At 37.6% G+C, this 15,330-nt stretch overlaps 1 protein-coding gene and 1 non-coding gene across 2 annotated transcripts; both read right to left on the bottom strand.

Annotated features, from left to right (window-relative positions):
* Positions 1-897: 897 nt before the first annotated feature.
* Positions 898-989, bottom strand: LOC130727125 (small nucleolar RNA Z101). Its single transcript, XR_009015161.1, has one exon. It is a non-coding gene; the product is annotated as a small nucleolar RNA Z101 (small nucleolar RNA).
* Positions 990-7,217: 6,228 nt separating this feature from the next.
* Positions 7,218-9,062, bottom strand: LOC130726032 (protein kinase PINOID). The gene is made up of 2 exons (XM_057577240.1): positions 8,323-9,062; positions 7,218-8,144 (listed from the first exon to the last, which is right to left on the bottom strand). Exons 1-2 carry the CDS (start codon positions 8,910-8,912, stop codon positions 7,367-7,369), a joined length of 1,368 nt encoding a protein of 455 aa, XP_057433223.1. The 5' UTR covers positions 8,913-9,062; the 3' UTR covers positions 7,218-7,366.
* Positions 9,063-15,330: the final 6,268 nt, after the last annotated feature.

Genomic DNA, 15,330 nt, shown 5'->3' with positions numbered 1-15,330 from the left:
TGACACACACACAAACATTTAAAATTTAAGTTAACTTACATCTAAAATTAAATTTTTTTAATTCTTAAATTTTTTTTATAAACCTGATAAAGATAACAATACTCTATTAAATTTTAACTCAATAAACATAAATAATACCCCGTGCAAGCACAAGCACAGGTAACAAATCAATTTTTTTCCTCTATAAGAAACTAAATTAAATAGTGCAACATTAAAGACAAAACCTAAGAATACATAAAGTGGTTGTGCTTCTACAAAATAAAATAAAAAAACAAATTCTCGACCAAAAAATTTTATAAATTTGTGTTTTCTTATATTCAAAATTATTTGTCTTTTTAATTCGTAAAATATTTTTTATTGTTCCCGAATGTTAGCTCAAGTAGTAAGAGTTAAGGGACATAAGGGTTAGGGGAATGAAGGGTGAAGGATCGAGCGTTCGAACACCGATGATTGACTAATTTACTAACATTTTTTACAACTAACATTTTCCTATCAATTCTTTTTAATAAACATAACACAAATTTTAAAAATTCTGTATAATAAACAAAAATTAAAATCCCCCGTGCGATGCACGGGTAAACGTACTAGTTACAAGTATTAAAGTTCAACAAAAAAAAAACTTAAAATTCAAAGGGGTTCATTTAGTGTACACAAGAAAATCCTTGTGTAAAGTTGCACCACCCTAGATTTACCTGCTATAGTAGGTTAATTTCTAGGTAATTTTTTTTAATTATTTTTAACTAATTATCTAACCCTGGTTTAACCCACCACTGTTAAAAAAACCCAGAAAACACAAGAATAACAAATCACTCATCCTCTCTTCATCTTCACCCAGGAAGCACAAGAGTGCATATAATAATTTTAGGAAACATTAAAAAGGGAAAAAAAAAAACAAACGTTGTGTATCAGACCTCCATGGTGATATAGCATCAATGCAATTCAGATGCAAATTACCCAATTTACACTATAAGATTCATCATATGCCCACTCATGATTTTGATTTCAATTTGCAAACACTGTTAAAGAAAATACTGAACTTTCAATAAATTTTTATCTGCGGATGACAGACAAATGAATTTTTATCATCCCTATTCCTCCTAACAAAACATAACAAAATTCAACTAATTGGCACAAAGTTTGAGTTTTCCTTAATTATTCATCTTCTTCCTCTCACTCTGATAAAGGATAAAAAAAATGATAAAAAAAAGAAAAAATCCAGGTTGCATGGTCGCTCGACCGTGTCGCTCCGTTTGCCCTCCCCCAACTCAGCCGCTGTCAAACCTCTGTAAAGAACCTTCCGTTTCCCCTTCTCTTTCCTCTTATTTGTAGGGGGGAGTTGGGTTTGGGGCCCCCCCTATGGGGCTCCCCGCCCCACTTAAAGTGGGGAAATTACTGGAATGCCCCCCTTTAATAGAATACGGAAGAAACATTTCCGTATTCAATACGGAAGTCTTATATCCGTATTATATTAGTATGTAAACCGGCAAGGGTTTATTCAAACCCATTTCAAACTTCATTCCGTATTTTGCCAAGCTCTTCTCCCCTCTTCAACCTTCGATCTCTGTCGCTCCCCTTGCTTGAACCGTGTACTTGAAAGGTTCCATCATCTCCATCAAAGCTCTTCACAACCCCATTCTCAGAATTGAAACCTAGAGGTAAGGATTTTTGGATTTTCCCCATTTAACTTGAAATTATGTTAATCATTGAACCCTAGGGTAGTCGATTGTTGCTTGTGTAGAGGTAATCATTGAACCCAAGTAGTGACCTAGCTGGTTCATGGTTGTGTATACCTTCCATCACCTTTAGCCGCCAATCTCTATCTATGCCATTTTTCCTAGGTCGTCCTTTTAGTCTAAAAGGACAACCTGTCTTTTGTGATCTCGTCCCTTCAACAAGGTCAGGGTCTCTATAAGGAACATATTTACCATGCTTCTCGCACCCCAACATGACATAAGCTTTTCTGCTTCCATTCCCACCATAATCTGACTTTGTGATCAACGTAACATATCCATTTTCAATCGCAATTCCATGAACCCAATTGATAAGATCATCACGGGTAGGGAAAATCTGTTATAATAATAAGAATTGATTACAAGGGTGATCAAGACATAATAAGAATTGATATATTACACTCTCAAAACAATGCAAAAATATATTCAAAGAATACCTGATCAGTTGCAAATAAATGCGAGACATCTATACTTATACACGGGGGCACAAATGCTGGTGGTGGCACCTCTGTAGTGGCCTCTTCAGGTTGACCATTGTGAAATCCAGCTTCAATCAATTGTGACTCACCAAAGAAAAATGAATCTGTCATCCCTAGAAGAGAATACGGAAAGTTACATTCCATACTCAATACGGAAAGCTACTTTCCATACTGAATACGGATTGTTACTTTCCATACTGAATACGGAAATTACCTTTCCATATTCAATACGGAAGATAACAATCCGTATTATATCACGACTCAGAATTCAAAAAACCATCCTTATAACTACTTAAACTACTTAATCTAACTACTTAAACTACTTAATCTAACTACTTCCACTACTTAATCCTACAAAATAACAACAAATAAACACATAGACTTACCTCTACTACAACACTTGTTGATAGTGGTGGAGAGCTTGGGAAATGAAGGAGTGGATGGTGGTGGAGAGCTTGGAAATGAAAGTGAGGTAGGAGAGGGTGAGAGAGAGGGTGGTCTGGAGGCATTGAGGAGGTTCAGGGGGGCTGGTCAGGGGTTGGTGAAGGGGTTGGTGAGGGAGGATTAATGGTGGAAAAAGGGGGAATCCTGTCAGAGTTAAATACGGAAAATACCTTTCCGTAGTCATCAAAATATAATACGGAAAGTACCTTTCTGTATTAAGTTAAATTGAATACGGAAAGTACCTTTCCGTAGGGCACTTTTGGGTTTAAAAAAAAAGGGTGGGGCGCGCAGTCCCATAGGGGAGGCCCCAAACCCAACTCCCTTTGTAGGGTGAGTGGATGTACATGCTAGTTTCAAAAAGGGGAAACCCAGATCTGGGTAGACATGGCCTTCATCACCAAATCGATCACCACCAGTCCACCACCAACAGATCTGAGCGGATGAGAAATAAAGATGACAACAGGAACGGTGGCACTCGGAAGCCTCCACCGCGACTTGCTGGTTGGCATGAAGGTGCTGCGTGCGGCTGGGTACGAACGTGATGAGGCGGACCTCGCGGCAGAGGTGGAGGTGACGCGATCCAGGACGACGAGGTTCAGTGGTTGAGGAATTTCGCGTCGTTTCCTTCACCCTTCGCAACGTCAATCTCTCCCCTACGAACTACCATCGTCGGTATAGATCTTCACTGGAAAGTGGAAGGAGAGGAAGCTTCAGAAAAGATGACTGTTGTGATGATGCAATTCTCAGACTGATGAACAAGAGAGATGGAGAGGATGAAGTTTCAGATAAGAGGAAGAAGTTTTTTTTTTTTTGGTTAATTTGGTGTTCTTAATGAAAATGTCAAAATGTTATTAAGATTATTATTTTAATAATTACCTATAAAAAAATTATTTTACCCGATAACCTATAATAAGGAGTCAAAATGAGGTTTGTGCCACTTTACACAAGAATTTCCTTGTGTACACTAAATGAACCCAATTCAAAGTTATAAAAAATTATTAAAAATTAATTTCTCTTAATGAAATTTTAGATTTGAGTTTTTTGAATAGCCACTTCAAAAAATAAACCTACCCAACTTGATTAAAGTTAATGAAATTTGAATGTAATTCATGGAGGTCTTAGATTAAAAACAATATTTGGAGGTCTCACATAAGCACAGAATTTGACTAATTTAAAAGTTATACTCACAGGAGATATTTGAGTGTGCCTTTCTCCATTATCCAGCTGGTGAAATCGTTCTCTATCAAGTGATATTAAGGACATTAATCATGGTTTTTTATTTAAGCCAAAGAACATATATCATGCTTAATTAGTTCTATTTTTAAAACAAATATATCATCATCTTTTCTGTGTACTGATTTTTGGATGCAATACTGGTTGTGGCAGGGTGATAATAATTATCTGAGTGGCCTGTCCTGGCAGATATATAGAGCACCATGCTGTATCTGAAAACTCGTAGCTAGCTAGGCGTAGGCTTGTACAAATCTTCTCCAAACACAGGACAAGAAAGGAAGGTCAATAATGTTGAGCTTCATTGATACCAAGATGTTACTAAATTATTTCTGAGAAATTAATTGTCAACTCTACCGTCCCTTCACATCAAAATTTATTAGCTCTTCAGAAACGTACATACTCAAACTCCTCCCAAGTCCTAAGTTCTAGTAATGCATTAACAAACAAACAAGGATCGATGTATGTATTCCAATCCAATCTCGATCAATTTTAATTTGGTTACCTTGTTTGGCAATGCCTAACTCTCTGACAAGTGAGAGCTGGCTTTCAATTCCCATTTCCCATGCTTGATAATTTGCAATTAGTCAACCAAGTATACATAGTTTTGTTCCGAAGCTACCGTTGTGCTGTCTGTTTCAACAATACTCCAATACAAAAACATTATGTATGAGCATTTTGTTGACAAGCTTTGGTTCATGTCGGTAGAATAATACTAGTATATACCCTTCTTAAATTGACAATTAGGTACATGTTTATATAATATCCCAAGAATTATTTTTAATCATTTGATAAATCAAAATGGAGTATTTTGCACATTAACCATAACACAGGCCTAATAATATTATTGACCTGCTTAGCAAAAGTCATCCTCTCGAAACTATAACAGTACCCTTGTAGAGCATATATATATATATAGCATTACTTAAATTCCAATGAAGTTTAGGTTTCCCATGTTTTTGTTTTAGTTTCAATTTTCAACTTTATACCCAGTTACCGAAGTCAAGGTAGCTAGCTAGGCATATACACGTCAGTAAGGATTTATCAGAAGCTATACTTGGGCATTTGGACCCAAAACATTTTTTCTTTTAAATATGGAGTTGTTAGGCAGATCCATATGGTATGGTCGTATATAACTGCAATATCGTTGCTTAAAAAGTTTCACAATTAAATGACCCGTTGGCCGGTCGAGATGATTAAAATGAATATTTATTTTCATTTTAACCACTTAAGTTAAGGTCATCCAATTAAGCAGATAGAGGTGGATTCTTAATTGAAACCCCGAATACTTTCTTGAAACATTAGTATGTGTTGGAGAACCTGATTAATACAAAAGCAGAGAAAACAGTTGAAGACACTTATATATGATTCTAAAGCATGGACAAACAGAAAAAGGAAAAAGAAATTGAATCTCTCTGTACATGAGAATTGAGATGAAGTATAACATGTACTATTTGACGAGAATGGGCATATCTGTAAAGCCAAAAAGTGACATTTGAAAGCAGAAACGTTGAATTTCAATATTGAGTTACAAGGGGTATTGATTCATGTGTTAACATGCATAGTGTTGTATATTTTTGGTACACAAGTTGTGAAAGTGGTTAATTTGTATCGATACACTGCATGGTGTGACATGTCAAAACATATCCTATAAATAATCTATTTGCTATTCGTTACGTGAATTGTACATCACACTTTAATTCAATTCAACATTCTTCCTATATATTGTAAGAATATGCGATATATATTCGAGCAACATAAGAATAATATACATCGAACACTAATGATGATCGATTAGACTGAAATTGAATATGTTAAGAATTGTAATATTGGCAATAAAACAATCTCTTGTTCTCCTATTCTAGTTCCTTTTGAAAGTGTTTAGTAATGGTCACATTATATTCTTGGCAATGCTCATAAAAGCACAAGCTTAAGCCTTCTACCCTTTTTTGTTTTATAATTGAGATGGGAGAATGGAGATAGATTAACAGACATAATACATCACAAACCCTTTAACTTTGCTATATATGCAAATTACAACGAACATAGAATATGGAATATTTGACAATATACATGGAATATATAAACAGTGTTTCTTTCTTTCTAGTCTACTACCCAGGCACACACAGTAGCCCTTTCGTGTGCTGAAGGGGTTTTAGGCCTGCAGGCTAAAAGAATCAGCTCAAGTTCCAATAGGTTCTCTATGTTACGTTTTTTTTTTTGATAATTTTTTCATTTCCTTTAGGTATAATATTCAAGTTTAAAATACTTTGAAAAATGGTGCTTCTACATTTATAAAAAGAAAAGAAAAAATTAATATGTGACAATAAGAGCTTATTTAAATCACAGTAACTAAATGTTGGGTCTGCAAGTGAGAGGAGGACTGATCAAGCTAGGAATCTTCTGTACTTAGTAATGCCAAGCCATTTTTTCATGGTAATGTCATCCATCTCCCCCAATCCATTCCATATTTCCATAAAAAGAAACACACGCCCAAATTCAGCTTTTGAAGACACCTATTCGTATGATCAAGAAGATGATAACCTCAAATTCAATGCCGTTGGCAACCAAAAAGGAACAACATTTAATTTGTCACATAACATCATCCCAACACTATACTATTGTTTCCCTTTCATAACCCCACGCCATCAATTTCTTTAGTCCTAAAATTCCATCCTTAAATCACTTAAATGTGACATAAAAAATAATATCTTAGGATCAAAGTTTATTATTTTATTCATTTAGTTATAGGAGTGTGATGTAATGGATGTATCAAACTATATTAATTATAGGCTTAACTATGTTGGAGGTCCCTCTAAAATAGGGGTCCTTTGGTTAAGGCCCCTACAAAATTTTTTGGGTGGAATAAGCCCCTAATGTGAAAATAATATATAGTAAAAAGCCCCTACCGTCAGGTTCCGTTTAATTCTTGCTGATTGTACAAACGACACTGACGTGGATTTTCTTGTGTGCAAACGGCGCTGACGTGGATTTTCTTGTGCTGTCCCTCTCGCCGTCGCAAGCGCTCTTCCTCTAGCTCGTTTGCGTGTCGTGAAACTGGAATTGAGATTTTAGGGTTCAGTATATTTGGGAATTTTGGGTTTTTTACCTTTTTTTCAACCCTCATTTACTTACGTGGTACCCTCTTTAATTGAATTATTTACACGCAAGAAAATCTACGTCATCGCCGTTTGCACAATCAGCAAGAATTAAATGAAACTTGACGGTAGGGGCTTTTTACTATATATTATTTTCACATTAGGGGCTTATTCCACCCAAAAAATTTTGTAGGGGCCTTAACCAAAGGACCCCTATTTTAGAGGGACCTCCAACATATTTAAGCCATAATTATATATAACTTTATGAAAAAACAGTTACTAAAAAGTAAGAACAGCTCAAATATACACATACGTCACCTCCCTACCAGTTTTAAAATCTGGGAACACGGACTAGACACGTGGCGCAAAACGCGCCACCGTCCAATTAAAAGTAATCAAACGACGCCGCAGCCTGTTGCTTACTGTTATTCCTGTTACCGGCTACCGGCGTCGTTTTTTGCCTTCTAAGCGACGGAACTTCCGGCGGCGCCACCATCCGTATCAACGCCAGGTTAATCCCGGCAAAGAACGGGTGCTTCTTGACGTCAGCAGCGCCACGCATCGACCCAAGCCTCCGGTTCGGGTCCTTGTTTAACAACCCGGAAATAAGGTCCCGCGCGTGCATCTCAAGCGCGCTGGAGGGCGTGGCGGTAGGAAAGACAAGAGGCTTTTTCAAGATGCTACGCAGCGTAACGTCATTTGATGGACCCGCAAAGGGTGTGCGACCGTACACCATTTCGTAGATGAATATCCCAAACGACCACCAGTCCACGGCGTTGCCGTGGGAGTTCCCGGAGGCAACTTCCGGCGAGACGTACTCGTGAGTCCCGACGAAGGAGCACGACCGGGCTCCCACCGGTTCAGCCACGAAGAGGCGGTTTGGTTGAACCGTCTGCACTTTTCTGGACCGGAAGAGGCGGTTCGAGAGGCAGGAGAAGAACGGGGTAGAGTTGTGGCGGGTGCAGGATGGTTCCTCCGGTGGGAATGAATAATCAGAGGACTCAACGGCGGGGGTTGCGTCGGAGCAGAGTGAGAGATCGAAATCGGAGAGCATGATGTGACCGTCTGATCTCACCAACACGTTCTCCGGCTTGAGGTCTCTGTAGATGATTCCTAGCATGTGTAGATACTCCAATGCCACCAGCACTTCCGCCGCGTAAAACCTGTAACAGAATTGTTAGAGTCTCGCATTGGCTAGAGATACGACCAATCAAGTGCTTATTAAAGTAGAGCAACTCTCAACTCGGAAGCTAAACGCTAATAAAATATAGAATCCGAGTAAATCTTAGATGAACACTATTAATTAAAAATTATGAACTAATTTGTTAATTAATTAACTACCTGGCGGAGGAGAGAGAGAAGCGATTGTGAGGGAGGCGGTGGCGGAGGGAGTGTAAGTCACCGCCGGAGCAAAACTCCATGACAATGCAAGAGAAATGAGAGGCTTCAAACTCAGCGTAGAGTGAAGGTAAGAACGGGTGGTCAAGCATTTTGAGGATTTTCCTCTCCATTTCTGCTCTCTGCGCTTTCTTCTTGAGAGCGACGGCTTCTTTGTCGACGACTTTCATGGCGTAGAAGCAGGAGGCAGGCTCGTCGTCGTCGTCGTCGTCGTCGTCATCTTCCTCCGCGGCGGCTCGGAGGCGGCAGAGGTAGACGGTGCCGATGTCGCCGGAGCCGATGCGGCGGAGGAGGTGGAAGTCACGGAAGGTGAGGGAGGTTTTGCGGCGGATGGCGGAGTAGGCGAAGTCGGAGGAGCGGTGAGGTTTGACGGAGAGGCTCTCTGGTGGGGAGGAGGGGCGGAGGAGGTCGAAAGAGAGACGGCTGAAGCTGGTGCTGCAACCGCTGTCGCTGCCGCTGCTCATTGAAGTTCGCTGTGTGGAAGTCTCCAAGCTCATACCAGAGTCACGGCCACTGCTGCCAGTCTCAAACATGGTGGATCATAGAATGGGAATGACAAATGAGGCAAAGATTGAAGAAGTACAAAGCTTTGTTAGGTTTGTCTGAAGAATGAGGTGAGAGGACACAGTGGTTTGAATGCGAGGAAAGAGAAGGAAGTGTTTGGAGTGAGAGTAAAGGGGTTGGTTGTGTGGTATTTATGCAGGTCAGGAGGTAAATTCAAGACAGGAGTTTAAACCGGCACGTGTTGGGGACTTAGATTGCTAGAGGGGGCATGGCACGTGCAGGGGAGGAGGATTTGCCGACTTTTTGTGTTTTTGAATTTTCGTTGAACTCAATATACATCTGACATGTTGAAACTAAGTTTTTTCGATTCATATTAAACTCAATGTCGTAAATGTTAGCGTCTCTGCTGCTAAATTGAAATATTAAAAATCACTTGCCTCTAATGTTAAACCAAGAGACTAAATACATGTTTGGATTTACAAAAATTACAGCAGATAATTAGTAATTATAAAGATAAAAAAAAGTTGCTTTCTCTCTACTATGATTTTGAGTAAAAGTTGTCACTACAAAAAAAGTATTTTTTAGTAGCGGTCTTTTTTGCTGTTTGTGGCGGTTTATGACCGCCACTAAACGCTTACGTGGCGGTCAACGTGCCCGCCACCTTCTCGGATGCCACAACCGTATTTAACAAGGCTTTGGTCCCTCACTTATCACGATTTTGCACTTTTTGTCCCCAATAATAAAATTAGCACTTTTAGTCCTCCACATTGCTTAATGTTTTGCAAAAATGATCCTTTTTGGGACTAAAACGGCAAAAGTGTGTAAATGTAAGGACTAGTTTTGCTAATTTTTTTCTGGAGGGACCAAAATTGTGATTAGTGAGGGACCAAAAGAGCTATTAAGCCTTTTAACAAAACGCATACTATGGGCTGAAATTCTTGTTCTTGTTTGCTTCAACAATTAAATTCTCTCTAAATCATATTACGATCAAAGGAATGCAGGGATATGACAATTAAGTTCTCTACTAAATCACAACATTATTAATTTCAGACACTATCTCTTCTATTTCTTTCCTTCAATTCTCTTTCTCTAGGACCAAATTTTCTAAGTACTAGTTGCATACCCATAACAAAGACCCTGTACCACAGCTAAGGCAAATAGGTCCTACTTTCTATATCTCATTTCCTCAATCACTTTCTTTGAGGTATACATCAACAGGAAATTACTATATATCTTACTATACCCCCTCTTTTTAGTCTTTCTTCTGGTTTTCTCAAGTACTTTCCTTTTCATCCTATATTCTCTTTGACTATAACTAGTTATAAACAGTGCATTTATCTTCGAGGCAGCACCTTACACTCTCTCCAACCATAATCTACCCCCAGCAACCAACCAAAAATCTAGTAGTTTTCATACAAACTATGCAAAATAATTGTAATTACAATTTTTCTCAATCAATATCTCAGATAAAACTAGCTGACACACCATTCAAAATATCTTTCTACAATGGGGTATAATGCACTGCAATTTTCTAAAAGCAACCTGCATTACCTGAGAATGGTATCAAACAAATTAGTTGCTTTCTGTTATTCAGCTGCTGCCACTTCTGCTTCATTTAGGTAGCTGCTGAAACTGAGTTAACTGGTTCCCTTGATGGTCAACAGGGTAGCTCCTGTCCAATATAACATCTAATAGAAGTCTTAAATCACTAGAACAACTAGGAAAAAAAAGCAGTTCTGTTAAAAAGGTTAACTAAGAGTATAAACAGAATCTGCATATCATTGAACCAAATAGTACCAAAAGAGGATATCCGGGAGTTTAATTCAGATCTAAGCCACAAATATGAAAACACAATATATAGATATTATAGACACAAACACACACCTATGAATAAGAACTTGAATCAGAGGCAGAGACTACAGAAAAAAAAAAGATAAAATCATAAAATGACAATAGGTATCAGAGTAGTGTTATCTTGGCTAGAGGAAAGGCTTTGAACCTCATTCCACATCCCTTGTAGTTTTATCAATCATCCTTGTTTTAATAAAGATTCATTATACTAACTGGATCACAAACTCAATATTGCTGATGGCTGGCCACAAAACTTTCACCTTTATAAGAAAGTTATGATCAGTTAATATTGATTAAAATGAAAGGCAAAATCATTGAGTTAAAAACTGAAATAGGAAGAAAAACAGGTTCAAATTACCAGGATTTTCTAGAATGAGGTCAGGACAAGGAGACACCTACACAGGAAAAGCACCTTCAAAGTATCAAACTGTAGAGTACTTTATGTTCCAGTAGGAAGCAATTGCCAATCACTTTCAATTCATCTTTAATTACAAATATAAAATAAAATAAAAATTTTAATTGAACTTGAAATGCTCAAAAAGTCAAAATAAATAACTAAGTTGTCCTCCACACATATTCAGGAAACTTCCAAGATGTTACACTATCACAAACCAGAGTATGCATCATATGGAAAGTATATTGTAAGGCATAGTAGTTATTTAAGCTCACCATGAAATAAAGGAATTGAAAGAGAGATTGTGCAGGTAGTGCTGCACAGGACAAAATAAAGAGACATAAGAGAAGGATAAAGTAGATTCAACTGGCAGAGAAAGATATGAGAATTCATAACTAGTTATTACATAGAAAGATAGAATCAAACAAGCACTATTATGCCAGTCTGTGAAAGCAACTATTGTTGTCTGATGCAGAAGCACATAGGACATGGAAAAAAATGTTGAATGATCCTCACATAGCAATATTGGTTAGAACTTACAGGTAGCATTGCAGACTTGGCACTCACAAGTCACAACAAGTACTCAAAAGTCCCAAAGGATAGAATACAACATTCAATTTGTCCAGAAGTGAAATTAGAGTTCAATGCTTACTTGCACATAACACCACCATCCATACTTGGTATATTTTATTAGCATCTTGTAAATCATAGCTCAGTTCCACAATGGATTTCATGATTATCACATACTTAATTATGGCAGGAATTTCTACTTACCTTTATGACAAGCATGTCAAGCATACTGTTTAATGAAGATTGATCCATGCTGGGTAGAAATTGTTCTTCACTTAGAATAGATAAAATCCTTAAAGCAAGTTCTGAGGTAATCAACTCCCTTCCATGCTGCCCAAAACTCTGAAAGACAAGAAATCATCTATCAAAAACACCAGAATAACCAATTTGAGATAACTATCCACTACAAGCTTAATTATAGTTTTCTCTAAAAGAACACCCCACTGCAAATTTCCTATTATATTATAACAATTTCTTCCCTTGTTGGCATTCAACTCTTGAAGGAGAATCTAGTAGATAATATACAAATATTTGCATTATTAAGGATCTTCTCACATGAAAGTTTGCCACCAAAACCAATTGATATATACTAAACTTACAAGAAGGATCCAGAGCTTTGATCTTCCATCAAATTGTCACTGCAGAATTCCACAAAAATGCTTCAACTAAAATAATCATGTTATACAAAAAGAGTTAACCTGCCAAATAGCTTAAAAATCATGGCTTCATCAAGTTCAGTGCTTCATCAAGTTCAGTGCTTCATCAACTCACAATTCAAACATTGCATAGACCGTGACAATTGATAAATTCAGTCAGTAGCAGAGGCAAAATAAGGAACAAATCAATTCCTACACAATTCAAGGAAAACTATCGATTAAGAAAGTGTTCTTCAGATTGATTCAACTAAATAGTAACCGAAATTTAACAGTGATATGAAACGTGGTAACATGTTAATCTAGAAACAACAACAAAACCCTAATATGTTAATTAGCATAGCAAACAAAGAAACAGAGAGTGAAGAAACAAAATACGAACGACGATTGAACTAGGGTATCTGATTTTGAGAAAACCCTAACTTCCTCTTCGAACTCCTTGCACCGCCGTCGCCGCCGCCACCGCCTCGCTTGATGGAACTGAGAGGGAAGCCATCGATGGATGAAGGGACCACAGGTGGAGATTCAGAGAAGGAGAAGAATCGCGAATGGTGAAGATGAAAATCGCGTGGTAGCAGCGTTGAAAACATTTCTCATTCAAAAGCCTAATAAATTTAAATTTAAATTATTCAAAAACAATTGGAAATAGTGGCGGTCTAAGTAAGACCGCCACACAAACTGCATGCCACTAAAATTAACTTTTTTTGTAGTGTGTTTTCATGCGTGCACTAAGCTGGTTGAAGCTTTTTATGGCAGTAAAATTTGTCCTTTTTACTCATTAGAATATTATAGACAGAAAGTGAAGGTTGGGCTAAGGCAAACCTGCACTAGTCAACCATGTTTTTTGGCTGATTAAAGTACTCCAAGAGAAGTTTGGAATGGATTAAAACAAGTTTATGCAAAATAAATTACTACTATAATTAATTCATTATTACTATTATTATTATTATTATTTTTAGTTTTTTACCGTACTCTTAAAAACTTTGTCAGGTTTTGGAATAGAAAGTCTGTGTCAAGAATAGTAATTTGATTTGTAAGTAGTACTAATTACGCTGCAAATAGTAATCCCAACGTACATATATACACAGTGCAGGCTTTCATTCCATGGATCTATGAGGAATTTTAGCAACAAAATAGAAAATGTAAGTACAAAATTAGAGAGACAAAAAACAAGAACGTAACAGTGATGAGAAGTGCAATAATTTGATTCACAAGAACCACGATTGAGTGTGTGGAATTAGGGGTTTGCAGAGTCATATCAAGTGAAAAGATGTGATGAGTGATGCCTGTGAATGCAGAGACATGGTGGGTGGCAATGTTGAACCAAATTGGAATGGTTGAACAATATTGTTTTGGTTTGAGTGTGAAGTGATGAGATTAAATTGAAATTGTACGGAGTAGTAGTTGTATTAAAAGCATATTATATAAATAAATAAATAAATAAAAACATTGTGATTTGTGAAGAGAAAGTAGCAGAGCAACGTGTGTGTGGTACGGCATAGGATAGGCCCCGACGTAAGGAGTGACCTGACCTTTCAGAATTCAGGCTTTTAAGCGCTTTTCAAGCTGCTTCTGCTTCTGCTTCTGCTGCCATGCATGGGAATCTTCTCAATTTTCTCTCTGTTCTGTTCTTCTGCAGTTTCACCTTCTTTCATCGCCAACCAAAATTCTTAGCTTCCACACTTGGAAATTATTTTGTTTTCCCGGGGCACAAACAAGAATAATTAACAAATAATGTCTGTCATACTTTGAAAAATAGAAATGTCACAAATACTTAATTTCTTTTTAATTGATCAAAATTTATGTAATATTCATTAAATAGAAGTCTTAAATAGATTCCTTTTTGAAAAATAATTAATATCACTAATAGCTTAGGTGAGCACTAGTTTTGTGCCTTGTTATTTATGGGTTGCAATATCCTTCTCGGAAGCGAGTGTCCTTAAGCCTGGAGGCACCTGCAGCCTATCTAAGAGCAACTCCAACCCACAATTTTTTATTTGGTTTCTTAACACACTATTCGGCACTATTTTGCACTATTCTGGTGGGCCCGTACTGCCACATCAAACTTAAGAAACTCTTAAGGAACTGAAGCAGATTTTGCTTCAACCCATAGTTTCTTAAATTACTATTTGAAGGGTCCCACCATACAACATAAATTAATAATATTTATTTTCACCCAATTTAAATTTAAAATTTAATACTAAATTAATATTTCAACTTAAAAATAATTTAATTAATATTTATACGAATTTAATTTAAATTTAATTTTACTAAATATTTAAAATAATTAAATTTTAAAAAAAACCGGTCTAACCGGTTAAACCACCCCTAAACGGGCAGAAACCGGCTATAACCGGTCAATAACGGTGGGCTGACCTGCTAAGCAGGTCACCCACTATATAAACCTTCTTTTTCTCCTCACTCTCCATAACCCTAGCCGCACCCTCTTCTTCCTCTCCTCTTCTCCCTTCACGCCTCCTCTTCTCTCCCTTTCTTCCTCCTTTCTTCTCCCCTTTTCTTCTTCTTCCTCCCCTCTTCTCTTCTTCCTCTGCAATCTCCGGCTATACCCTTCTCCGGCCATCTCCACCCCTCTCCCTCCTCTCTCTCTCTCACCCACTCGCTCTCTCCTCTCATATTCGCTCTCTCCTCTCGCTCTCACTCAAACAACCACCACCGCCCCCATAAAACCACGCACACTCTCCAACGGCCTCCAAACAACAACCACCGCCACCAAACAACTACATGCAGTCACCCCCGGCCACCAAACAACCACCATCGCCACTATAGAGCCTCGATCCGCCCCAAACCGGCCACTTCACCAGATCGGAGGAAATGAGGTCCCTTTTGACACATGCACTGCAAGATTGGAACTTCATTGTTTGTATTTTTTTTTTCTCTAGGTCTGTTCTGTAATATTGAAAAAATTAATAATAATTTTTTTTCAATTTCATGTCTTCTTCTGTTCTGCATATCTGGGTT

This window comes from Lotus japonicus, chromosome 6, assembly GCF_012489685.1.
Source record: "Lotus japonicus ecotype B-129 chromosome 6, LjGifu_v1.2".
NCBI classification, from domain to species: Eukaryota; Viridiplantae; Streptophyta; class Magnoliopsida; order Fabales; family Fabaceae; genus Lotus; species Lotus japonicus.
This window is presented reverse-complemented; position numbering and strand designations above follow the sequence as displayed.

Bases quoted from the DNA above. Each gene is read 5' to 3' on its own strand.
- LOC130726032 (XM_057577240.1), bottom strand. From the start codon at position 8,912: ATGTTTGAGACTGGCAGCAGTGGCCGTGACTCTGGTATGAGCTTGGAG. The intron at 8,145-8,322 runs GTAGTTAATTAA...ATTCTGTTACAG, and splicing joins TTCTCTCTCTCCTCCGCCAG to GTTTTACGCGGCGGAAGTGC.